Raw genomic sequence first — 27,078 nt, 5'->3', positions numbered from 1 at the left:
TCCAAAAGAATGAAAAGAGCAAAACACTTTTATCAGAAAAATCACAATTCTTTAAGTGATCATGCCTTCTTAACAACTGAAAAAGCAGCCTGGGAGCCTTCTCTAAATTATTCAAATCATCATCTTACAAAGGCTGAAATTATGGGCTTGAAAACCTTGTCTTCCTCTTTGTGCTTTTTTATCCACTGAAATCAACAGGGCATTCAGTAATCTTTAACAGTAAAATCTCTTACTTAGTATACAGTATGCAAGTAATCAATAACCAGCAACTATGGAATATTTTAGTGCTGTCCCCTAGTGTTTCAACTCACAAACAACAGAGAACAGCAGTGTTTTTTTGCTAAAAAAAGAGGTTTCTGTTGGTAATATATGTACATAATTTACGTGGATAGGACAAGTAAGAAAACTGATACTTTGTATTTGCTACTCCTTTTCCCAAGGGCCCCCACTGCTTCAGGAATTCAGACCACTCTAGAATTTTGTTATTGTTGCTATTATATCCTTTGACTTTTATTTATGTTATTAGAAGAAGGAAAAAAAAAAACCACAAACAATCCTTTGCCCTCTTCTCTGCCATTCCACAAGTTCCAGGATTTCAAGATGCTGGTAAAAGGAACAAGTACAAAATAGGCAAAAGTATCACAAAACAACTCACAAGGAGTTAATGCTTTTATAAAATGCGATGCCAAGCTCTCACTGAAATCTGAACAAACATGAATTAATCATGACCACTGTCTCTTATGAGTTCATTTACATTATTCATACTATATTAAATATAAAACCTATATCCTACTATGTAAAGATGCTAAGGAAAATTAACCTGACATACAAACTAAATACAGATTTCATCTCGTATTACTTCTTCCCTGTCAATGAGAAAGTAGTTGTACTAATTGTTAAGAAGGAGAAAGTTAATTCTTATCAGTAGTATTTTTTTAAAGATTTTATTTATTTATTTGAGAGAGAGAGCGTGCATGAGTGAGGGGAAGGGCAGCAGGGGAAGGAGAGAGAGAGGGAGAGAAACCCAAGCAGACTCTGAGCTGAGCTCGGAACCCATCTTAGGACCCTTAGATCATGACCTGAGCCGGAACTAAGAGTTAGATGCTCCACTGACTGAGCCATCCAGGCACCCCTCTTAATATAATTTTAAAAGAATTACAATAACGAAATAAAAAGAATTCCATACTACTGTCTTTAGATAAGTAGATTTGAAGATTAGGACTATCCAGTCTTTTCTCATTTTTCCTCTTCTCTTCCATATCATTTCTTTATAGCAACTGAACTACCTTTAGTTGGTGCTTTGGATTCTAAATCAGCAACAGCTACTATGCTAAAATATTTGGTGGAAGTTTAGTCGCTAGTCTCTTAACAATGACATATTTTTTTTCATTACAACATTTCTGCATTCATAGATTAACACCTTTAGCATATAAACTTACAAACATGTTATTTCTCTAGGCTTTTTTTTTTTCATCAAGACTGATATATCTTGAACAAATAAAGCTGGCAGCAGCAAGAAAACTCCTTTTCTCAAGGACGATAATGACAAAAGTTTCTCAGACCAAAGATAATAGTTATTACTCCTTTCTGAAAATGACTACATTCCAGAACTTGTAACTGTGACACCTAGCAAACCTTACTGACTTTCTGAGATATCTCTTTGAATATGGTATCACCATGGATATTTTCTTCTCACAGGTTTTAAGTGGTTCCTCAAAATGATTTTTTAAAAAGATTCTGAGAATTCTTAGGAAAGAATTTATTGTACTTTAATACTTATAATATGTGCCTTATACTATACATTTTACATATATATATGTATGTTATTTTATACCTAATGTCTACACAAACAACTATTTCTTGCATTTCTCAGTGATGAAAATAGTTTACCTATGAACTTGGGCAGCTGTAATCTATTTTCATTCATGCATAGATAAATAATCAACTTAGCATCTACCATGGGTACTCATTCACTGTGCCAGATGCTGGAAATTTATGCTAAACAAGAATGATTCAGTTCTTGTCCCTCTTGAGCTCACTTAACATCTCATGGTTGTGTAGAGGCAAGAAATATCTTAAAACTAATATGCTGTAATATATACAGTAACACAAAGTTGTTTTTACTCCAAACTAAAAATCTCCCATTCTAACAGAATGTTGGACACCTAGTTTTGAGAACAATAGTTTCCATCATGACTAGCTGTAAAATACGTGAAAATAATTATTTTGTTTCAAAGCACTGGTTGAAGCACAAATGTGAGTAAGGAATCATTAGAGTGAGTCAATTTCTTTTCAAGTTATCACAGACAAGTAAATTACATGTTTAAAACAATGAAGTGATTTTATTACAAGTTCAGGACAACAGCTTTTAAAAGCCCTTGTTCAAAACGCTGAAAGTGGATAAATAGTGAATCCCAGGTATGCTAGTCACCAATTCATTGTTGCTTAGTTCCAAATTCACCCTTCATTGCCTGCCCTGTGAAAACAGATACGTGCTCTTGAAATATTTTTCCTTCAACAGCTGGTATAATGTTAACTTTTGTGGATAAAGGTGATGGGGAAAAAAGTGATTAAAAAGAAAAGGGGAGCACCTGGATGGCTCAGTTGGTTAAGGGTCTGCCTTCAGCTCAGGTCATGATTCCAGCCAGGGGAGTCTGCTTCTTCCTCTGCCCCTCACCCTGCTCATGAGCTCCTGCTCTCTCTCAAATAAATAAATAAAATCTTAAAAAAAAAAATTCTAGTAGAGGAAAAGGTTCTTTTCTTCTTGGTCCTGGCGTGCTCTGTTGCAACAGTGTGGGTGGATTCCCAGGCTGCCCCAGCACGAGGCTCCTCAGTGTGGGGCAGCCAGCAGCAGCCAGCAGGTAGCAGCTGCCTTGGGCACACTCTGTGTGTGGTTGTATGACAGAGTACGTCTAATGAGACATCTCTCTGTGATGTCTTAGCACCTTAGGGAGCATATTTCTGGCAAGTTCCACCACACACCACACCACACCACACCAGCTTGTCTACCATCCAGTGACCACAGCTATGACTGGTCCTATAAAGTCAGTATCTTAGCCCTGCACTGGGGTGGGGGGGGGTTGTCTCATCCTTTGCCAGCCTATTTCAGCTCTAGGGGTAGTAGCTGCTCCTTATATCTGCTATTCTTATATTCTCTAGAGTTTTCATTAGTTCTTACCAACCAGTTCCTCATATCAATTCTTTGTGATGGTTAATAATTTTTTATACTTAATTTTCTCTGGTCATTCTCGGTGTCATTTCTCTCTCCTGATTAGACAGATTGATATACCATGATAAAACACTTCCGATGCAGAATGTTCTTTTAAATATATCCTGAAATTATGGGATTCATATAGCTTCAGGGATATATTTAAATTGTTAGAAGAGTCTATAGCAAAAACGGTAAGCTAGGAGGGACAGCATGACCCTGAGGAAGTCCAAAAAGCAGTGTGTTTGTAACTCTAATAACAGTCTTTGGCAGTAGACAGACACATCACTGCTTCCTGATATTAAAGACATATCAGAAACTGAAGGTTTACAAAATTGCTTAATTCAACATCCAATTTCAAGCGAATTTTTGCTTTCCAAAATGAACTCAATGGTACCTAGATGTTCTTTTTACTTTTGCTCCATGCTACATCAAGAATACACGCTAACTCACACTTAACTCTTCATCTGAATCAATCTGAACATGATAAGGAAAGATATGTGTGAATTACATATTATTTTATGTGATAACAATTTCCTCCCTCCAAGTAAATATTATGTGAAAAATACCAGAAAATCTATTCCAAGTAAAATCGTATTGTATACAAATGCTTTCTATGCAAATATGTAAATATCTTGCAGTTTTTCTATTGTTTTTTCATTAACATGAGTTTTAATACAACTTGTTCTAATCATAAACTAGTAATAGTACCTCTGAGAATGGAATCAATCCTGGGAAGACAGAGCTTGGAACAATTAGTGTCCTAACAGAGTGAAGGAAAGATGACACCGGTAAGCATTAGAAGCACTTTTCACTGATCCCAAATTGCTTATTCCTCAAAATGCCAGTGCACAGAAATATTGAGAGTAGCAAGATCCTCTGTGCAGAGCCCTAGGCCCATACTGACAATATTTCCACTGTATATCCTGCTTTCACTGCCAATTCAACATTGCATAATCACTTTTTTTTTTTTTTAACCAAAAGTTTCCCTGTGTTCCCTCTTTGCAACCCCGTCTAGCTGTTACCCTCTTTACCTGTCAGGGATGACAGCCTGCAGACATCACTGGATGGTGGCTAAGAGGAGACCTCACACCAGGCCACCCTGCACATGAATCCTGGTTTTACCTGACCAATCGTGTGGCCCTGGGCAAGTCACTTTACGTTTCTGTGCCTCTGTTTCCTCACCTGTGCAATGGGGTTAATAATAATTCTGACCTCACAGGGTTACTATGTGGATTGCACTGAGTAGACATTTTAAAGGGCTTAGAAGGTTCTGGCACACAGTATGTGCTATACTATATGACAGCCCCCCTCTGACACATGACAAGTTCTCACTCAGCCCCTTGAGAGCAGTTTAACAAACCTCGTGGCTCTGGCCCTGGATCTGTCTCACACTCGGGCCTGGGGTCACTGCACGTATGACCAGAGTGGGCCCCCACCATCTCCTACCTGAGACTCAAATCTTCTCAATCAGCCTTGCCTCTCAAGCTAGGTTATAATCAGAATCAGCAGGATTATATATGTGACTTATTTTTAATCCTCTTTAGTAAACCAGGCTGAAGTCTGGCAAAAATTAAAGGCTAGATAAATACTTCTTAATGGATTATATGACATCAGCAACCTGGCTAATGATTTTTTACTGTGGCTACACTTGGGATTAAATCCAAACTCCTTGACCTACAAGTCATATTCTTGCCTCTGCTTCCTCCCATGTCATCCTCCCCTCGCTCACAAATCAGTTTTTAAAAATATCCTTGAAATAAACACATCCTTTCCTGCTAGCTCTATCTCACTCTTTAAGTATTAGCTTAATATCTCACCTCCTCAGAGAGGGCTTTCTAAAGTAAATTCTTATCCTCTCTTGAATTGTTTTCTATCTTAGCTTCTCTCCTTAATTTTATAGAACTTAACACATTTGTAATTGTTTTATTTGATTTGCTTGCTTAAAGTCAGGGCTGCCCCCCTTCCAGATGCTTTTTTTTTTTTTTGCAAGTATGTATTCTATGAGCTTGGAACAAAGCAGGGCTCAATACTTGTTCACTGAATGAATAAATTAAATGTTACCCTTTCCCTGTAGCAGTGGAAGGAGAAGGCTATGAAGGCATCAGAGCATACCAGGGTCTCAGTGTGACAGGAGTTAACACAAAACTATACTTATTGTAACCCCAGAGCCAGCAGGCTGCCAACACTGGGAATAGTACATTCACATGACAGGTCCTGTCCTCCCTCGCCACTATGCTGCTGGGTTGTCCTGATGCCTCAAGAATTTGGAACTGCAAACAGTGAATCAGTCTCTGAATGAAGCATGTTCACTTGTGGAGTAGCCGTTTCTTGCACCACAGACGAAGGAGCAGAATATGCTAGTCTCCGGAGAGAAAAGAATAAGAAAATGCACAGAGAGACACAGGAAAAAAACACAAAAGGAAGAAAAGAGAGACAGAGGAAGGGAGGGAGAGAGAGACCTTCGACTTTCTTGTTCTTAGTCCCTTACTAAGGCCTAGTGCCCCTGAAGTCTCTGCAACACACCCCTGAGTACTTACAACAAATACTTCTTTCTGATAAACGAATTTACCTTTTATTTTAATTCTTTTAGATTTTTTTTAGATTTGAGAGAAAGAAGCAGAGGGAGAGGGACAAGCAGACTCCACACTGAGCTCAGAACCGGATGTGGGGCTTGATCTCACTACACTGAGATCATGACCTGAGCCAAAATCAGAGTCGGACACTTAACCAACTGAGCCACCCAGAGGCCCCTAAAACCAATATAATTTGGCTTCTCACTGTTTCTTAGCTACCTAAAGGGCCTAATAAAGAAGGGGCAGAGATGTTTCTATTGTTGAAAAAGCCAAGTTTGAGAACATCCAAACAGATACGCAAAGTTAACAATGCAGAGCTCCAGGTAGCGGTGGAAGCATGGAGACAGAGGCTGAGGCTTTACCAGCAGCTGGGTGGGGGCTAAACCCCAATGGAAGAATGCCACCTCCAGGAGAGTCTGGAGTGAGGTGTGTCAGGACGCCAGCACAAAACCTTTAGCAATTTCTGCACGTAAAGAGGAAAGGGAAGGAAAAGAGGAGGATTCAGAAACTGTTGTCAATTAGTATGTTGCTAAAATATAGCCATATTTTAATCCATTAGGATTGTCAATATTTATAGGATACGTTCAGTTTTTTGCTTGCTTTGTTCTTAAGTAGGGCAAATAATCACTTTGTGATGTGCCTCTTGTGAAATCTAATTTTGAAGTATCAAGCTATCTTACAGCAAGAAGGACGCTGCTCTCAGCTGTGGTAGAAGAGCAAAGCAGAGTAAAGAGAATACTCTTCGGTGATAAAATATGCCTTACGGATGTAACAGACGTGAATGTCTACTAAAGAAAGGAAAGAAGGAGCAGTAATATTCCACATATTTGCTATCTTCTATCTAAGATTTATTTATTTATGAGAGAGAGCACACAAGTGAGAGGGGCAGAAGGAGAGGGAGAAGGAATCTCAAGCCAACTCTGTGCTGAGCACAGAGCCCAATGAGGGGCTTGATCCCAAGACCATGAGATCACACCCTGAGCCAAAACTGAGTCAGAGGCTTAACCAACTGCGCCACCTGGGTGCCCCTTAAATTACTTATCTTAAGCCCCCCAGCCAGACCAACTCTATCCTAACACTCAATAATTAGGTCCACTAAATCTGTGGGGAAAAGAATAGCTACTATCCCAAAAGGGACAGAAACAGTTAAAAAAAGAAATCATATTCACTTGATGAATCTATCTGCAAATGATCAGAAGTAATGATTCAGAAACACCCAGATAGAGTAACACTATATCACACTGTACAGAAACACTTTATTTCCTCAAAGTTATACATAAATAAATGTGACACAGTGATTGACTTACTATCACTCATGGTGCTTTTCCTTAGAAGAACAATGCAGAACATTCTCCTCAGAAGAACATTACCATAGGAACATAAAATCCTCCCAGGCCACTAAATATACGTGGGTATATTGTAAGCCTACAAATTTCATTTTATTTTTCATCTTTGATTTTAATTCCATTATAATAAACATACATGTTATATTAGTTTCAGGTGTATAATGCAGTGATTCAATAATTCTACATATTTCTCAGTGCTCATCAGAATAAGTGTGCTCTTAATCCCCTTCATCTATTTCACCCATCTCCCCATTCACCTCCCCTCTGGTGACCATCAGTTAAACCTACAAATCTTAAATAAATGGTTTTACCAAAAATTAAAAACATTTTCAATTAAATATTCTGCTCATTATGGGATTGTGAAAAATCAAAATTTGGTAAATAACTCCTATTATGAAATTAGTAATGAATATAAATTGTACGTATTTGAACAAAGTTTAACAACAACAAAAAACATGTAAGTGTATACCTTATAGGATTCGGTCTTTTTTTTTTTTTTTTCCCCCAGGCAGGCATTTTCTAACTGATTCCACCACGGTAATGGGCTGTGGGAGAGTGGACAGTTATATTTCAGAAGGGCTATCTCTAAAACACAATAGGCTAAAAAAAAAAAGAAAGAAAGGCTTCACTACCAAATTCAGTGGTCAAATTCATGAGATCAGGTTTCAGCAAAAGAGCTGACTGACAGCTGTCATTTAACTCCACGCATCAAGGAATTTGACCACTGGGTCTGTTGTAAGATTTATCATTTATCTTCAGTCTCACATGAAGTTCATTGCCTTGCTCACAGAAGTGTATGGAGATCGACCTGGTGCCCCCTTCCTAACAAAACCATTTCACAGTTACTGCATCTTACTTCAGAAAATGTATAACTGATGGGGGTTCTGACCAGAGGGAGGGAAACTGGAGGTATCAAAATTAGCTAACTAGAAAGTAACGGAAGGATATGGAAAGGGAATGGATCTGGAAATATTAAATTAGGCATGAAGGTACATATCTTCATTCGTTAATGTATCTGGATATAATATATTCAGCTGTAAAACAGATTGTCAAGGATGTGGCTCGTTTTGTTCTATATAAAGGTCCTAATATGATAACAAACTCACAATTGGCTTCATGTCAACCTTCTATACCTTTAGGGCATATAGAATACATTTTTACAAAGTCCCTGACCACCACGACCTTAACCCTAGTTCTGCCACTGCCTCCAGCACATTCAGAGCAACACTGGGACTTATCAGCTGGGCCACACTCAACCCTCACATCTAATTCTGACTGTTGACCTCCAGAAAAATAGAATAAAGGGGTGGGGGTGGGGTGAAAGAAAAAAAGGGTTCAAAACACATAAAGGTTTATAGTTGCTGAGAAGTATAAGGAATACAAATAATGCATTCATTTAACATAAATTTTAAACTAAGTTTCTTTTTACAAGGTATTTAGTCATTACATATTCCTTTTTAAACTTGTGCTAACACCATAGAATCTACTATGACTAACTTGATTGTTAACCTCACTTTAAAACCTAATACAATTTACAATCAATTTAAGGGGTGAATGTTTACAGAAAAGTGTTCCTGTAGGTTTATAATTACCTATTACATACAAAATATTAAAATTGTACTGCTTCTGAGTATTGCAAAATGTTATTCGTTCTGTATTGTTTGATTTTTTTTTTACACCAGGAATGCTTATTTTTCAATTTTAAAATATTTCAAGAATAGTTCTTTATTTCCCCTCATGCTTTTGGCTGAAGTTATGATAAGTTAGTTGGAGGATATAATATCCTTGACGAGATTTGATGCTGTCATTTATTCACTCAGGTAAATGTCTTGCTGAGCTGATCTGGAATTTTGCCTGGATAAAAGAATTGTATTGGGAGAGAAAAACATGGGGCACAGTCTCCTGAATAAGGTTCTGGATAACAGGTGAAGGCTTATTGAAAGTCTCCTTTTTGGGGGTGGGTACAGTGGAGTGGGCAGGGCATGAACACTTTAATTGCAATCAATTTCCCTTTTGGGATATGGCAGTCTTTCCCTTAGGCAAATAATGAGTGATCAAAGCTCCAGCAGATGTGTCAGGGTTTAGTCTGAAAGCACAAATGCTCTGGGTACCCTCAGGATAGTACTGGGTCCCCAGGTCATCTGTAAAATTTAATTCCATGTTCCTGCAGCCAGCAACCCAAAAATCTTTTCCCATCTCTTCAATCTTCTATCCCATGGACTTACTCAGAAATGGAAACCTCCAAAAAGGATCCTACCTGCACAAGAATATGACAGAATTCTAAGATCCCCAATCTTCGTCATCTTTACGTAATGTCTTCCCTAGTGAATATGATGGAATAGCACTACAATGATTATGTTGTTACATGACAAAAGAGGGACATAGCAGATAAAATTAAGGTTCCTAACTAGCTGACTTTAAAATAGGGAGATTATTCAGGTGGGTCAGGCCTAATTAGGTGAGCCTGTTAAATGCAGAGAGTTTCCAGGGCGCCTCGGTGGTGTAGTCAACTAAGCAACCGACTCTTGGTTTTGGCTCAGGTCGTGATCTCAGGGTCTGCTTCAAGCTCTGCACTCAGTATGGAGTCTGCTTCAGAGTCTCTCTCCCTCTTTCTCTGCACCCCCTTGTGCTCTCGCTTGCTCCTTCTCTCTCAAATAAATAAATAAATAAATAAATAAATAAATAAATAAATCTAGCTTAAAAAAAAAAAAGGCAGTGCATTTTCTCTAGCTGGTGGAACAAGAGGAAGTTAGATTTAAAGCATAAGAAGGATCCAAGGTGTCATTACTGGCTTTGAAGATGGAGAAGGGAACATACAAGGATAAGAGTGGCCTCTCATAGCTGAGAGTGATAGCTGGTGAAGATCCAGCAAGGACCTCAGACCTACAACCATGAAGAACTAAATTCTGCTGAGGACCTGAACAAGCTTGGAAGTGAATTGTTCCCCAGAGCCTCCAGCTGAGAGCCCAGTTTGCAGAACCTTGAATTCGGCCTCGTGAGACTAAGTGGAGAACCTACTTGAGCTTACTTAGACTTCTTATAGAACTGAGACAGTAAATGGATGTTGCTTTAAGGGGCTAAATTTGCGGTAATTTGTTACACAGCAAGAGAAAACTAATACAATTAGGACTAGCAAAAGCACTTTCACTTTGGACCAGGTTTAGAACTCATTTTTTTAAATTATTTTTTTTAATTATTCTATATGTGAGATTCCTGGTTCATCAAATAAATAATTACACAGATGCATAAAGTCATAAAAACAAATAAAAGTGAGGACTAGTTAGACATTTAATTCATATTTAATAACCCTTTTCCCATCCTCATGCTCTATTAGGAGCCAAGAAGATATTTGCTGAATAAGCTGGTAGATTAAGCAATCATATATCACATAAAAAAAAAAAAAAAGCCTTCTAAAGCACTCAATTATTTTAGAAAAAATTAAATGTAAGATTCATATTTTTGTCCTCTTTATCATCATCAAAATTATCATTAGCCACTGCTGAGTTTAAGTGCGAAAGTGCTTTGTTTAGCACTTACTATATATCTTATTTAATTTTTAAAACAATTCAGCAGATTATAAAACAAGGCTCAGAAAGGGTATTTCTGTGTATCAAATACCCTGTGTCTCAGGGTATTTGTGTCCCGTGGTTGGGTGAGTTAGGACACGCACTTGGACTAAAAGCTAGGAAGGAACCGTAATGCCATGGAGTGGAGTTACGTTTCCACCATAGACCCTGAGGACTGGCATGTTCAGTGTTGAGTTTAAAGTAGATATTTGGCTGGCAATATGGAGAAAAGAGTTGAAGAGTTTGGCTGGCAAGGTAATCAGTTAAGAAATTTTCAATAGTTTATGTAAATGATAATAAAGATCCCAACCTATCCATCTCTAAACCATTTTATTTTTAAATGTTTTTGGCACCTCTGAAATATGTAATTCCATGTTTTACTGGAGCCTTATATAATAAATGTAGCACATAGTTTATCTTTCAATGACCCAAGTTCATCACTAGACACTGTTGATAGTATTGGGCCCAGGAAATAGTACCACCCTTTGGGATTACTGACTAGAACTTTCACAGAACGGGCTGTTTAGGTTTCTTACATAGCCAGGGGTCTTTGGTGGGTTCCTAACTCTTTAGAACCATCCCCTTTTCCTTCTTTAGCCAGAGCATTTTTTTTTTTAATTTGAGTACAGTTTACATACAATGTTACATTAGTTTCAGGTGTACAACATAGTGACTGGGCAAGATTATACACTATGCTAAACTCACTACAAATGTAGCTACCATCTGATACCATACAACANAACGCCCTGAGCCGAAGGCAGACGCTTAACCGCTGTGCCACCCAGGCGCCCCCGATTACAATATCTTTGATTATATTCTCTGTGTTGCACCTTTTAGTCCTATGACTTATTCCTAACTGGAGGCCTGGCTCTCCCATTCCCCTTCACGCATTCTGCTCATCTCCTCACCTCCCTCTCCTATGGCAACTATCAGTTTGTTCCGTGTATTTATAGGTCTGATTCTGCTTTTTGTTGGTTGCTCTTTTTTTTTTTAAATTCTACATGTGAGTGAAACCGTGTGGTATTTGTTTTTCTCAGTCTGACTTATTTCACATAGCATAATACCCTCTATGTCCATTCATGTTGTGACAAATAGCATGATATCCTTTTTTATGGTTGTGTAGTATTATGTTATATATATAAAGCATGGAAGCAGTCTTACAGAATATAGATAGGTCTTCTGGCATCAGCCATTGCCTTCCTAACTCAGTGAATTAGAATTAGATTCTAAATTAGACAACAATGGAACATTATGCAGCCTTAAAAAGAGAGAGTGTTCTGACAGGTGTTATAGCATGGGTGAGCCTGAGGACACTATGCTAAGTGAAATTAGCCAGTCACAAAAAACAAAAAACAACCAAAAATATTGTATGAGTCCACCTATATGAGTAGAATTTACAGAGACAGAAAGTAGAATGATGGTTGCCAAGAGCTGAGGGGAGAAAGGAATGGGACTTATTTTTTTAATGGGTACAGAGTTTCATTTGGGGAAGATGAAAAAGTTCTGGAAATAGACGGTGGTGATAATCACACAATAATGTGTATGTACTTAATCCCACTAAACCTTGCACTGAGAAACTGTTAAAATGGCAAATTTTATGTTGTAAGTATTTTATCACACACACAAAAAAAGCATCTATGTTGATAAGACAGCCCAAGGAAAATACAAACAAAAGGAGAAGTACACTGAGAAGAGACCCAGGGAATAATATAAAGAGGGCCGCAGAATCAGCACAGTGAGAAAGTGGGGCTGTTGGCCATCAGGGGGAGACGATGCCATGTAAGGCTGAGGGTGGAGAGACAAGGAGGACACTGGTGACAGTGACTACAGACAAGTCAGGTACCTGCCACCCAGATGATGACAATTTATCTTGGGAATTAGGGGACCTCAAGAAGAACAGTTCCAATTGGAACAGTGTAGACAAAAGCCAGATTAAAGTACATTCAATAACTGGGAGACAAGAAAACAAAGACACAGAGTATACACAGCACTGGGGAAAATGACAAAGATAATAGAAGCTCACAATTCCTTGCCAAAACATTTAGGTCAGTCCATAAGGCTTTAGAATTCAGGATTTCCCAGATTTTGGAGAGATAAGATAATGCATATATGTATATTGTATAACAGCTATAGGGGAGTCTGGGAGAGCAGACACTAATCAAATAAGTCATTTATCTGCAGGTAAAAAAAAAAAAAGAATATTTACACTTAGTGGAATAAATAACCTCATAGAAGTTAAGGTTTGGTTTTGTTGCTTTATCACAAACTAATAAAAAAAAAGTGCTTTTGTTTTAAGAGCTTTTTAGATTTTAAATTGTGGCAAAAAGAATATGGAGATGTATTCAAAATAATTGGTGGCTAAGAGACCAGAAGTAACAAAAGAGATAATATCTGAGATGAGTTGCTAGGATGCTCTGTTTACTATAAGGTAGGGTATCACATCATGAATTTGACTTCTCCTTATATCTACACAGGTAAGCTAAGTCACCTAATTCCAAATCCCAAGTTTTACTGATTGTTTTGTCTATGCCATCTATAATTAAATTGTAATGTGCTAAGGATTCCTTTAAAACCAGTGCTTCAAAGAAAACACAACTTCCTTTATAAAATCATTGATGATGGATAGCTTCAAGAATAGATCAATCTTGAGAAAATGATCACGGTTTAAGAAATGAAAATAATAATTTTTTTTTAAAATGACAGACATAAAATAAGGAACATGTAACAATGGGGTTTTCAAACTAGACTTACAAATGATGCTTCTAAAAGTAAGAAAAATGTGATAATTAAAAAAGTTAAACCTCCAGTGCAAATCATGGATTAGAAGTAAATTGTTTTGTCAAATCTTCTTATTCCAATTTTTTTTCCTGGAGTCCCAGCCCATAAATGTTCTCAGCTCTGATTTATCATTTAGTTAAATGATCTGGATAAAGTCGTTATCCAAATGGATAAATAAAAGACTTTATCCAAATCATTTAACTAAGTTTACAAAAACAATTTGCTACCAACTTGAATGGTGAACTAACTGTATGATGACATACTGTGTCCCTTAGTGGGGCTTCTAGTACTCTGACGCTTCCAAGTGGCTGCAAAAAGCTCTTTGTCTTCTCGGCACATAGACCTAGATGGGAATGGAATACACAGGCACGTGAATGTGAACAGGACTGGGGAAAATAGTGGACCAATCCATGCCCAGGCCTTTTTGGCAGGCTGACATTAGCAACCAACCTTTTTTGTAGCATAGGAGATCAAATCTGACATTCCCACAGTCAAGTTCTCTGCTTGCCACTCCCAGCCAAGGACTTGACCTTTGGATTTGTTTTCACCTGATTCATCCCTACGAACGAGAGACCCTTCCCATCAAATCCTAACAAGTAAGTTAGTGGTAGAAGTTGGATATTATTGATACATTCAGATGAATAAAGTGCATCCGATATCCTTTATCTTTCAGCCAAATCAGAGAACCTACTCTCCCAGAGAATAACAATCATTACAGTCCACTGAGTCTTGCTTTTCCAATCATTTCTGTGGCAGCTGGCTACTGGGAAGTTGCTAGGGAATTGAAAAGAGGCAGCATGAGGAGGGGCAGATGGCTCCTTTGGGTTTATTTCGCCAAATATGGCAGCTGTGAAACGCACTAACGTTCGGAGTGTCCACATAAAACGCTTGCAGAAGGGCCAAGTGAAGGAGGAACCACAGAGCAGTCATCCTGATATGTTCCTCTTTCTGCTGCTGTAGAATAAGCCCCTGAGAAGATTTAATTCAGATACGTAACAAACATAACCTACCAGCACGTGATCCAACAGTGAATCAGAATGCAGGAATCAGGTACAAGTGATGATAGCAAGTATTTCCTTTACTTAAGTAACCCCAGGAAGATAGTAATTGACAAAGGAAACAATAAGGCAGCGGAGGGTAGGACTTAATTGGTGAAAGTAAATTTAAGAGAAAAAAGTATTTAGGTTTATCATTTGAATGAGATTCTATTGATTTTTATATTTGTTTCTGAGCATACAAAATGTTCCAAAGATATCCTGCAAATATCACAATAGGCCTAATACATATTAACATGCCAGATTAAAAAAAAAAAAAAGGTGGGCTGAATAAATGCACACACACGTACATACATCCACACAAATACCTGTGTATGTTTTATCAGATAACCATTAATCATATAAAGTAGAATTTAAAAAATGTCAGGCTGTCTCAAAATAACAGAAAACCATGTTCATGTGAAGTATAATTCTGTAATAAAATTTAGGTAATTGTTCAAATATTTATAGCTAATAAGGATTGAGCAGGAAGCAAATCTAAATTTGGGGAAAAAATACTTGTGTTTATTTTGTTAGTAACCTTTCAGTGTGGTATGTAGATTTTAAACGGCACAGGAGAAACTACCTCATGTAGGTAACTTTTCTCTTGAATTTGTCTATATCCATGGAATTTCCTCACTTTGAAAAACTGTGAACTTTTAAGAGCAAATTAACATTTATAGAACTTCACCAAACTAGAGGTCTATGTTCACTAGATGGAATTATAGAAGACTACACTGTGTGTGTGAGTGTGTGTGTGTGTGTGTATGGTGTGGGGGGGTGAACATGCAATCACGTGCGTGTGTGTGTACATGCATGCATGTAAGAGTGTCTAACGAGGCTTTATATCAAAGTAAAAAAAACATGCAACGAGACTCCTATGCCTCTCTTCAGTCATATGTGTGTGTGGGGGGGGGCATGTATCAGATATCTACCTATGCTCCCCAACTGTACTGCTACCATTGAGCAACTTCAGTGCACCCCACATTAAAAATCTTTCAGACTAGCAGACAGCCTTAACTTTTTTCATGTCATGAACCCCTTCAGCAGTCTGGGGAAAACCAGTGAACCAGCCCTTTTTCACGATATTGGCTTAAAATGTCAAAAATAAAATACATAAGATTATAAAGGATATCAGTTATATTGAAATGCAATCTTCAGAATGTATTAAAAACCAAGCTCATATGCTTCTTTATTCATGCATGAAATGACAAGAGCTAGTGGTGTGCCTAAAAGGTTACAGCAGTGGTAAACATAGATGGTACTTCGAGAGACCAGTGACAATCATGACAGGATATGAAAATATCTGTGATGTCTATTGCTGACAATGTCACAAGTCTTACTAATACTGCTGTGAAGTGTTCCCTACATTCAAAGTGGGAAGAAACGCTTCATTTCATTTAGCATTCCCTTTAAAAAGGGATTTGTGGATTGTGGAGCAAGTGAAGGGAAGCAGCTTTCTAAAGCTCCCTGCTACACCTCCCAGGGTGTTTTGTTATTACTGAAAATAATGAACTAGTAAGTGGATAATGCCTTCCAAGAGACTCACATGATATGAAAATAAATATAAGCATGTCTCTGTATACATTAATATGTGAAGGAATAAAATATTTGAAGTGTAATATATTAACTGTTCATAATGATTATCTGCAAGGGTTGGGATTCTGTTGCTTGAATCTTCAAGATGTCTTCTTTATACTTTCTGTATTTGTTTTTTCTTTCGATTGAGCTGAAATTGACATAACATACAGTGAACTATTTCAAAGTGTACAAGCTGGTGGCACTTAGTGCATTCCCAATGTTGTGCAAACAGTGACTCTCTCTAGTTTCAAGACTTTTCATCACCTCTGAGGAATATTCCCTACCCATTAAGTAACCCATCCCTCCCCAAAGCCCTCTCCCCTCATCTCCTGGCAACCAGTAATCCGCTTTCCATCTCCATGGATTTGTTTCTTCAGGGTACTTCATCTAAAATGAACCATATACTATGTGATCTTTTGTGTCTGGCTTCTTTCGCTGAGCATGAGGTTTCTGAGGTTCATCCAAACTGTGGTATGTATCAGTACTACATTCCTTTTTAGGGTGGAATAATATTTCATTATGTGTGTGTACCATAATTTGTATATCCATTCATCCACTGATGGACATTTGGGTTATTTCCACTTTTTGGCTATTAATGATCTTAAGAACATTCATGCTCAAGTTTCTGAGTGCACATACATTTTCATTTCTCTTGGGGGTTTACCTAGGAGTGAAATTTCTGGTTCATATGGTACTTTTATGTTCAACTTTTTGAAATACTGCCCAACTGTTTTTTACACGGGCGTACCATTTTATATTCCCGCCGGCAATATACTAGGGTCCTTATTTCTCTGTATCCTTGGGAAACGCTGCTATTTTTCTTTTCCTTTTTTTTTTTTTATTATAAGCATCCTAGTAAGTGTAAAGTGGTATCTCATTGTGATTTTGATTTGCATTTCCCTGATGGATAATGATGTTGAAATCTTTTCATGTGCTTGTCGGTGCATAGCTTCCTTAAAGAAATATTTATTTGATTTCTTCTTCCTTTTTAAAATTGGGCTGCCTGTCTTTTTGTTGTGCTGTAAGAGTTCTTTATATATTCTGGATATTAAAACCTTATCCAATATATAATTTGCAAATAATTTTCCCCATTCTACAGGCTGTCTTTTCACATTCTTTTTTTTTTTTTTTTAAAGATTTCATTTATTTGTCAAAGAGAGAGCGAGCGCACAAGCAGGGGTAGCAATAGGCAGAGGGAGAAGCAGGTTCCCTGCTGAGCAAGGAGCCCAACGCAGGACTCCATCCTAGGTCCCTGGGATCATGACCTGAGCTGAAGGCAGACACTTAACCGACTGAGCCACCCAGGCGTCCCTGTCTTTTCACATTCTTGATAATGTCCCTTGATGCACAAAAGTTTTAATTTTTATGAAGTCCCATTTATTATTTTTCATCTGTTGCTGTAGTTTCTTTTTTATTAGAGCAACCATGTGGTGTGTGTATATGTAGGTGTGTATACACATACACATATATGCTTGTATGTATGCAAATATATTTGTATATGTATATACATACATACATGTGCATGTATATATGTATTTGTAATATATGAACACATAGTTAATTAATAAAAATAATAAATTAATAAATTAGTAAAATTAATAAAAATAAAGCCAGTATTCTCACATAAAGTCTTACATCTTTTCTGCAACATTAAGTGTCATCATCATCACCATCACCATGAGGAAACGAAGGCTCTGATCAATTTAATTTAGTGATTTGCCAAAGAGTGAACAAATTAACAGAGGCAGAATCTACTGTCTCTAAATATTGGGCAATAACATTCATTTGATACATTAGGAGTGAATAATGAGTCATAAATGCAACCTGTTAATATATGAAGGATTTGTAATAAGTACAGATAATACTTATCTAGTGCTAACTGCTATGAAGAGATGGTGAGTCTTTGAGGAATTCAAAGTGGACTGAGGTAATATAGATTGGAAAGGGCAGAATAAGAATTCAGATGTAGCAGTCTGAATCCCAGGGCTCAGGATCATAACCCCTCCGGATGCTAATTCCCACTTAAGACATTGAACTCTGACAACTGAGCAAACATTCAGTAGTTAACCTGTAAACAAAGTTCATATACACAAGTATGTACATACACATGGATATACATATGCACACACACATGCACACACATACACACAATATCCCATGAGTCAAAATCTCAAATTATAGTGTAGCTGTGATAACGGGGGCCAAAGAGGAAGAAATAAAGATTCAAAAAATAGGCAGCAAACTAAAAATACATGTTGAGTAATAACATCAGTAATTATTATAATAAAGAAGAAAAGGGCTTGGAAAAGGTGATGTAGGAAAAATCCCATCCTGTGCTTTAATGTATCCTATTTTTCTTTTCTAAAAACAATCATCCCAAGAGGGTTCCATCTGTAATCTACCACAACAAAATAACGTGGCTTTGAGAAAATAACATACTGGGCAGACAATTACCTGCCGGATGCTGCATACCCAAAATCTACCTTTAACACGCACATAATGAAGGTCATCCTCTGGTTGTGCTGACAAGGCACCTGTCCCTACAGAGAGGTGATCTTGATGAGAAAATCAAGCAAAACTGTCCTTCAGAAAGGTATGGTTGGTAACTAGTAGAATTATTTTTTTTTAATTTTATACAGCGTATACTACAGATAAAGGCAACAAGGCAATACTCGCGGGCTGGAAAAAGACTTTTCCATGTAATAACCTTGTGTGATATTTTGGTATAGCAAAATAAGAATTTAACCACAAGATTTTATTCTACTGGAGAAAATATGACTGTGCATTTCTGGGAATCTGTGCCCAGCATTCATCTGTATATCCCTCACTCTAAACAATTAAAGCAAATTCAGATCTATAGTAGAGGATTAAATGCTAGATATTTTCTAAAAATATGGCCTATTCGCTATTACTTGACAAAAACCTTAACTTTCTTGATAGCTTTATTTTAAAATTTTTCTTTTTTAAGACTATGTAAAGCCACAAAAGAATAAATGCTTCATTTATATGGTATAATAGACTAAATAATTTTCTAACTAACTGGTACTAATTTCACTAAGAAAATGAAATTAAGAAAGAAAATTTAACACCTGTGGTAAAATTAACTCTGAAATGTATTGTCTTCTTCCTGACTTCCTTAATTTCATATGCATAGGCTTTGTTCCAATGGTCTGTTTATAAGATAGTTGTTTTAAAACTCAAAATGTGTTTTCCCACAGAAACCAAGTCATGACCAGAGGCTGGGTCCTCAGGCCAGGCTCTTGGAGTAAAGCTTCCTGCCCAAGGTCGCAGGGCTCAGATTACCTGAGCAGAAACAGGAAGAAATGAATAAAAATAGACTCACGTGGACCCTGAGTTCTACCCAGTCACTGGCCAAAGACTTCGGTCCCCCTTCAACTCCAGGCTGTACACCACTTCTTAGATTTCCTCAGGACTGCAATCCCACCATATATGTAATACCTTTAAATAGTCTTCCTGTAGCAAGGAGTGCCCACCTCCCTAGCCGGAGGCATGGGAAATGGACTGGCAGCTGCCCATAACCCGTGCAGGCATATCTAAGAGCTTCCTGAACAAGGGAAACCATTTCAGCGTTTTGGGGGGTAACTATCTTCCCATGAGCGCAGGAAAGACTACCCTAAGCAGGGATTCACAGGTTCGCCTCTCCTTCCTTCCCATCAGCTGTTGCTGCTGCTCTCAGAGTGCCTGCCACTAACTGCTCCTCGCAATTGGCTGTTTCTAATCCGTCATCTGAGAAATCAGATGCCCAGAACTGTTAGAACTGTGTGTAAATCGAGAGCCGAGCTCTGAGAGATAGCCCAAGACCCTCTCCTTCAGGAGAGCGTCAGCAGGTTTCCTGGCAGCCATTTCTTTTCTTCTCAGAGCTTTCCTTATCTGATTCTGTTAGAATCTAGACTGTTTGACAGTCTCAAAAGCTGACCTCCATCTGCAAGAAGTGTTCATGTGTACAGTGGAAAACAAACCAAAAAGAGACACGCACCCTAGTGCAGGTGTCCTCTACCTAAGCTGGGCACCTTCAGGCTCAAAAAAAAAAATCTCTGTGTTCCATCTCTTCACCAGCAAAATGAGTGTAACCATACAGTTAGTGTGGTTTAATGGATTAAAAATATAAACTGCTTTAGCATGAGTTATTATGAAAATCATGATTGTTAAAAAGAACTGCAATCATTCTTAGAAGTCTATAAAGCACACTGCAGGGCAAATCCAGCCTGCTGCCTGCTTTTGTAAATCAAGTTCTATTGGAACACAGCCTCACCAACTCCTTTCTATATTGTCTATGGCTTCTCCTGTGCCACAAGGGAAGAGCTTGATAGTTGCAAAAGAGCTTATGTGGCCCACAAAGCTTAAAAACTTCATGATCCAGTTCTTTACAGAAGAAGTTTTTCTGATCTATCTTACCGAGAGTTTCATTTTCAAGCACGTAAGGCTTCATTTTCACGTACACGCACATGTGCGACATACAAATACACACACATACACACACACACAAATTGCTTAATATGGCATATTTCACAACCAGGCCATAAGCTTAACAGAAGACCTTCAATAAAACAACTGTTTTATTAGTAACACGTGAGAAATTCATTACACGAGTCTTCTGCTATGTAAATCCAGCACAGTGAACAGAAAAGTCCTCAGAATTATTTTAAATTCAATTCTTAAAAGAATAATGAGCTCAGAGCTGAGATTTATTTCTGGTGTGTATTTTAGGGGGAAAAAATCAGTATTACATTATCCCTATTGTGTCTCACAGCAATGAGGGTGACAAAGCCGCCCAGAGTTGTCAGTGCCAAACACATTGCGGGAGCTCAAATATTAATCAAAATGACATCTCCAATTTTTTCCCTTCCTAATCAGGCCTAAACATCATGGGACATCCGGCAAATCAATAAGAGAAACTAGATGCCCTCATCATTCCCAACCTGGCAGCGCTGCATTTTTAGCCAGATGAGGGCCTGCGCTGTTACATAAATACTTCTCTGCTTCGGTTGTTTGCCTGTCCCAGGAGATGAGCACGCCCACCTGAGATCCAAAACTTTACCCTGGCATGCATCTGACCATGCCTCCTGTCCCACGTCTTACGACTGCAAGATAAAATAGGCATGGGCTACGTGGCTCTAGAATACACTTGTGCATTCTACCCAAAAAAGTAATTAAATGAATAAGTAAATCTCATCAATAAAGTGAGAATAGGCTGTTTTAAGTATTGTGAAACACGGATGAAGTCTCATATTCTATCTTCCACATTTGGGGAAGGTGGCGCAGGGACTGACTTATAACCCACACCCCAACCTTCCACCAAAGCGGGCTTTTGGCACAGCTGAGAATTAATTACTTGTTAGCTTCATTCCCCTTCCCCCGCCTTTTCATTCTAGGCCCCTTTCCTGCAAATCCGTATCCCACTGATACCTCCTATTTTCTTTCTATGAGCTCTAGGGTTGTTCTAGTGCTGAAAGATGCCTCAGTGTCAATGTATCCCTCCTTCACGTAATCAGAGGAGGCAGAGTGCTGGAGAAATGGAGCAGGGAGAGGGTCTGTTCACATACGAAACAAAGTTCGAAACTTCTAGCAAAGCTAGAAGGAAAAACCCTGGAAAAATGGCCTGGAGTAGAAAATACACGGACTTATACCTGAGGCGATGAGACAGGCCCCATGAGCTCCAGAAACCCGCGGGGTGACTTGGAGGAAAAAGCCAAGGCTCTACTTCCGGTTGGCCGTCCATGATCTAAGAGCCACTACATGGGCCAATGTTAAGGTGAACTCGTTTTACTAAGGTCCGAGAAAATTTGTGTTCATTCATTCATTCATTCATTTATCCATGTGCCAGGCACATCAGTGAGCAAGCACATTCTACAGCCTCACAGCCTCTTCTCAGCCTCATTGTTTGGGTCTTAGTTGGTATTTTTCCTCTAAATGAATAAAACTACAAATGGAAAAGCTTCCTGATGCTGGATTTTCCCACTTCTACAGGAAGAGGATGAAACAGAAATCTAGCACAGTAAATGTGATGGTAGTATCTTAGCCAGATGAAATTCAGCTAGGGAAAGAAAAAGTAGTTCATTCAATTCTAAACAGAACTGCAACTGCAGAGGTTAAAGGCAACCTGAAACAAAGCAGACACAGACTAAAAAGGAACAGCATAAATTTATCCAAAAAAGTATGACCATGGTAAATGGGGAGGAAAGTCAGGATGCCACCCACGGGCACAGTGCTGGGGGGTTCAAATGAAATTCCTAATGGGATGACGTTTTAAAAAACTGAAGAGGCACATCACAAATGTGAAGGCGTTTCCATAATTATCAGTAACATTTTCACCATTATACATTCCATCGCAGGTTGAGTTAAGGTTGTTTATAAAGCATTGATAAACAGCCTCGCAGCCTCATTTGAAATAAATATTTTAGAGTTTAAATTGGCACTAAACATGTATGCACTATCTGATATGGAAATTCCAAAACAAACTTTATAGGAAAAATGTGTGTAACCAACTACAGAAGATTCCTGAGTTAAAGTATGATGTGTCCATAATGACCACGATGCCAATTATTGTCCATCTGACCACCCACTCCACCCTTTCCCTGCTTCTCTGCGTCCGCTCCGTGCCCCTGGCTAATGCCTAGAACTGAATGTCCTTCCTCTCTGACTTCCACTTGGATCAAACTAATAAAGGTGATTGCAGAAGGACACAGAAAATAATTTCTTCCAACTCTTTCTTTGTCTCAGTCTTGCATCTCTGGGAGGAGCTGTTTCTCTTCCATGACTTCAGGGAGGGTTTCCACTCTCACACAGGGCCACTAACACTATTTTCTCCTCTTTTTGCTTCAGCCCTAGGCAAGTGGTGAGAGCTTCCTGATACTACCAGTGTCTGGGTGATGGGTGCCTCGCTATCCATTCCTTCTCATTCCTAAGTCCTATCCACACCCTTATACGTAGCCCTTTTGTTAAAGTCTCTTCATTTGACCCACCTGGGTTAAATTCAATTTTCTGCCAAGACCATGACTGAAACACAATTTTGGCATCTATTTATTGACATAGAAAGATGTCTGACAGAAAGTAGATCAAAATATTAATAGCAGTATCTTTAGGAAGTGGGACAGGATTATTTGTTTTTATTTTTCTCTGTATTTTTCAAATGTTCTACAATATTTGGTTATGGACTGGGGAGTATAAAAATAAATGATAAAATTAAAAGACCACGTGGGAATAAATACAGGTTCAAGAAGTACTAGTGGTTGGAGCTCTTGGCTGGCTCAGTTGGTTAAGCATCTTCCTTTGGCTCAAGTCATGACCTCAGGGTCATGGGATCCAGCCCCAGGTTAGGCTTCCTGCTCAGCGGGGAGTTTCCTTCAATGTCTCTCGCTGCCCCTCCCCACCGTTCCCGTGCGCTCTCGCTCTCTTGATCTCTCTCAAATAAGTAAAATCTTTTTTTTTTTTAAGATTTTATTTATTTATTTGACAGAGATAGAGACAGCCAGCGAGAGAGGGAACACAAGCAGGGGGAATGGGAGAGGAAGAAGCAGGCTCATAGCGGAAGAGCCTGATGTGGGGCTCGATTCCATAACGCCGGGATCACGCCCTGAGCCGAAGGCAGACGCTTAACCGCTGTGCCACCCAGGCGCCCCTCAAATAAGTAAAATCTTAAGAAAAAAGTACTGGTGGTTTGGCTTCCCTCCTTTACTGCCCACCCCATCAAAAAATACGTAAGTAAAAAGTTGCATAGGCTGAGAGGTATCCCGATGGGGCAATGGAACTGTTAACATTTGTCAGTGCCCAGCTATTTCTTTGTTCTCACTAGATTTGATTTTCTAGGAAAAGTACGTCTGATTAGCAATTCTTCACAATTTCACAATTGCAAACAATGCAACTGCACACATTTATGTGTTTTACAGACTTGGACTCCAGAAGCGGAAGTCAAGATTTTGCTGTGTTCTTTGATCATATTAATAGTAGTTAACTATTATTGAGGGCATAGGACCTGTAGGCACTGTTTACGAGCATGGTCAGTATTAGTTGATTTAATCCTGACAGGAAGGTGGTGTCATTACTCCCATTTCATAGATGAAGAGATTGACATGTGGTGAAGCCAAGCTGCTTGCCGGAGGCCAGCCTTTGTTAGCAGGTCCTGGAAGCAAGCCCAGGCTTTAGATCTCATTGTATCCATTATACTCAATTGTCACTCAGGTTGATAGATTACCTAAGAATTCTAAAACTCTCCTAATTTTGTGCATATCGTGCAAAAAAAGATGGGGCCCTTCTACTGGTTGGCCTCTTACTAGCAATGCAATCTTGTGCACTTACAAACCAGAGTTACAAATGCCTCATCAATAAAATGGGGAATAAAACCTCTTCCACCTACCCCAGAAGTTGTGATAAGCTAATGGGAAGTGAACATGGAAGGCCATCAAAGCTGTAAAGGAAGGTACACTGCAAGGCGTAATCACACGGCACCCTCCACACACCAGTACATTAGTCGTCGTCATTAACACACAAAAGTCAAATGTAAAGAAAATAGCAATTATTTTGGTGAAGTATGACTCTAAACTATAATATTATAAACTATCCAGTCTGTTAATAACACCCAACATAAAACCACCACTGATTAATCAATAAAAATCATGCAAGGGTTTCAGTAAAATGTACTCTCAGACGCACTCCCCTGACTCACGTTCATTAATTACCTTGCGTGTTTGATAAGTTCCAGCATCTGCCGGAAAGGTGTTACTCTCAATCTTAAATTACAGGGTAAAACTTTTTTGAAAACTCCACCGTTCACACTGTACATTCTCTATACTATGACATCAAAAGTTCACTTGAGCCACTCAGTTTTCAGTTTCCCTGACTCAACTTTTTGGAGTTTTGTAATTAATTATATTCCATTATTACTGATCATCAATTAGCTCAAAATGTTGCTGAGATGGTGAGTATGCTGAAGAAGGCAGAATTTAATGATAATTTGAGACTAGTAGGACACTAAATTTCTCTCTTGTTAATAATTAAAGTAGATAACTTATGTTTTTATTTTTAGCTTCCAGAAATATCCGGCTCATTCCTGCGCACTGCTCTGTCAGCTAATCATCAGTTGGTCAAGATCTGTCTTGGGCCATTGTGTTTTCTTTTCCACACACACCTTCAACCAAAGCCATTAAATGCAGCCCAACCAAAGGGTTAAAGCAGGTAAGGTGGTCACCACGTATTCTCTGGAACTCTCCGCCTAGCCCAATGCTTTGATGCACAAAGAGGTAAAAAATGAAAGGGGTGAAATTCTAATTTACCTGTTTCAATTTCCCAGATGTAAGCGGAGTCATCTGCACATCCAACGATTAAAAAATTCTCAACCGGGTGCCATTTTATCATCCTCACAGGGAAAAGGTGCTTGCGGGCATGCAAGAGGTACCTCTTCCCCTCAAGGTGAAGGAGAGCCACGGAATGGTCACTGCACACACAGCAGATGACCTGGTCACTTCTTAGCTGTGGGGGGAAAAAACAAAAAACAAAACAAAGTGTTATTTGTAAGTAAATAGTCAAATGCTTTCCTTAAATCCTATTTTTTCCCCTAACGTAAAAATATTTTGTTGAAACACCATTTACAAAATGACATTTCTGCTTTCTACAGGACTTCTTCATATAACACTCTGAAGAGGAGCTTTAAACACCACGCGGACTTTAAACTCAACAACTCATTAGGAAAGTCAAGAGACACAAGTGAAAAAGGAGAATTCCAAGCCAAATCTACTTATAAGATAAATGAAGGACCTGACCATCACTCAGCAAATTCAGGCAGTGAGGCAGACATCGGAAATAATGCAGAATAAAATAAACCCCAGAACTAATTTGTTGCCACAAAAAGAAGCTATTTGTAGACACAAGCTTAGGCCCAAGGGTATCATGAGCTGATATTTTCCACTTAAAGCCTCAGAATGTGATTTGGTGCTGTTCCCAGAACTATTCAGATTCTAATCCAAACAGGAAACTCAGTGTAGACACAATCTAAAAGAGGTAAGCATTAGATAGTTCCAACTGAATGCACAGCTTCAAAGATACAAGGACCAAAAACAGGCTCCCAGGACGAAGATTCTTAAGATACTTTTTAAAAAGTCAGCATGTGGTTACCTTGAACACAGTTTAGGACAAAGACCATCCATGCTGGGTGCTGTGAGGCTAATGTGGGAGGAGTTTACAGGGCTGGTCTGTGCCTCACCAAGAAGGCCCTGTGTTAGTCAGCCCGTGTTGGGGGTGGGTGGGGGGCTGCAGGGAGGAGAGGGAGCAGGGAGGGGCTCTTCCACGTCTTTGTTTCTTTTCTAACCACTCCGCTATGTGGATGCTTCTACTCTCACGAGGGCACATAGCCAGAATTTCAGGTGCTATGTTTAAAGCATCAGTTGGGATCCCTTGAGAATCTCCCTGTGCCCATTACTGAGCTCTTTCTGTGGGGTGCTGGGGAGCAAGTTATTTGTCCTAATTTGTTCTAAGGAGACTACAGAAATCCTGAGGGGGAAAAAACATACCACCAAATGGCAGGTGTGCTATATGGGGAGCCTGGACTTGTAGGATAGGGCAGACGGCGTTGCCCCCCCCACTACCACCTCCTAGACAGCCTGCAGAACTCACAGCCCCTAGAACAGAGAGCCCCAGGTACTTCAGGAAATGGAGACACACAGACAACGTGCAAACATACACGTCACACGCGAACACAGATTCAACAGCCAGAGGTTGATACACACTGGAGACCCACACTGGGCCAATCAGATTCTCTTTTCTATGCATTTGAAACTGAAAAGCTAAAAGAGGTTACAGGAAGAAGCAAGAGAAAGGAGCAATCACAGAAAACAGACTCTTGGGTTAGGGGTTTCTGAATTTAAGTTCAAATTTCACTGGGTCCTTACTGTAGTGGTTTGTTTTGTACATCTAAAATATTGCCTCTTATGCCCTTTCAATACTCCTTTTTTATTTCACTTGGTTTGGAGTTAAGTC

General features: G+C 38.8%; 1 protein-coding gene and 1 long non-coding RNA gene across 2 annotated transcripts in view; one reads left to right on the top strand and one right to left on the bottom strand.

Moving 5' to 3' along the window:
• WDR72 (WD repeat domain 72) overlaps positions 1-27,078 on the bottom strand; it is a 212,792-nt gene that overhangs the window by 130,988 nt on the left and 54,726 nt on the right. The window contains exon 13 of the mRNA XM_019806345.2: positions 25,380-25,575. Coding sequence (XP_019661904.2) covers positions 25,380-25,575 — 196 coding nt within the window. The remainder of the gene's footprint in view (positions 1-25,379; positions 25,576-27,078) is intronic.
• LOC117802367 overlaps positions 1-27,078 on the top strand; it is a 481,710-nt gene that overhangs the window by 438,836 nt on the left and 15,796 nt on the right. The window contains exons 7-9 of the long non-coding RNA XR_004625626.1: positions 25,133-25,281; positions 25,397-25,616; positions 25,721-26,103. This is a non-coding gene — a long non-coding RNA (uncharacterized LOC117802367). The remainder of the gene's footprint in view (positions 1-25,132; positions 25,282-25,396; positions 25,617-25,720; positions 26,104-27,078) is intronic.

Source organism: Ailuropoda melanoleuca, chromosome 5, assembly GCF_002007445.2.
Source record: "Ailuropoda melanoleuca isolate Jingjing chromosome 5, ASM200744v2, whole genome shotgun sequence".
Taxonomy (NCBI): Eukaryota; Metazoa; Chordata; class Mammalia; order Carnivora; family Ursidae; genus Ailuropoda; species Ailuropoda melanoleuca.
This window is presented reverse-complemented; position numbering and strand designations above follow the sequence as displayed.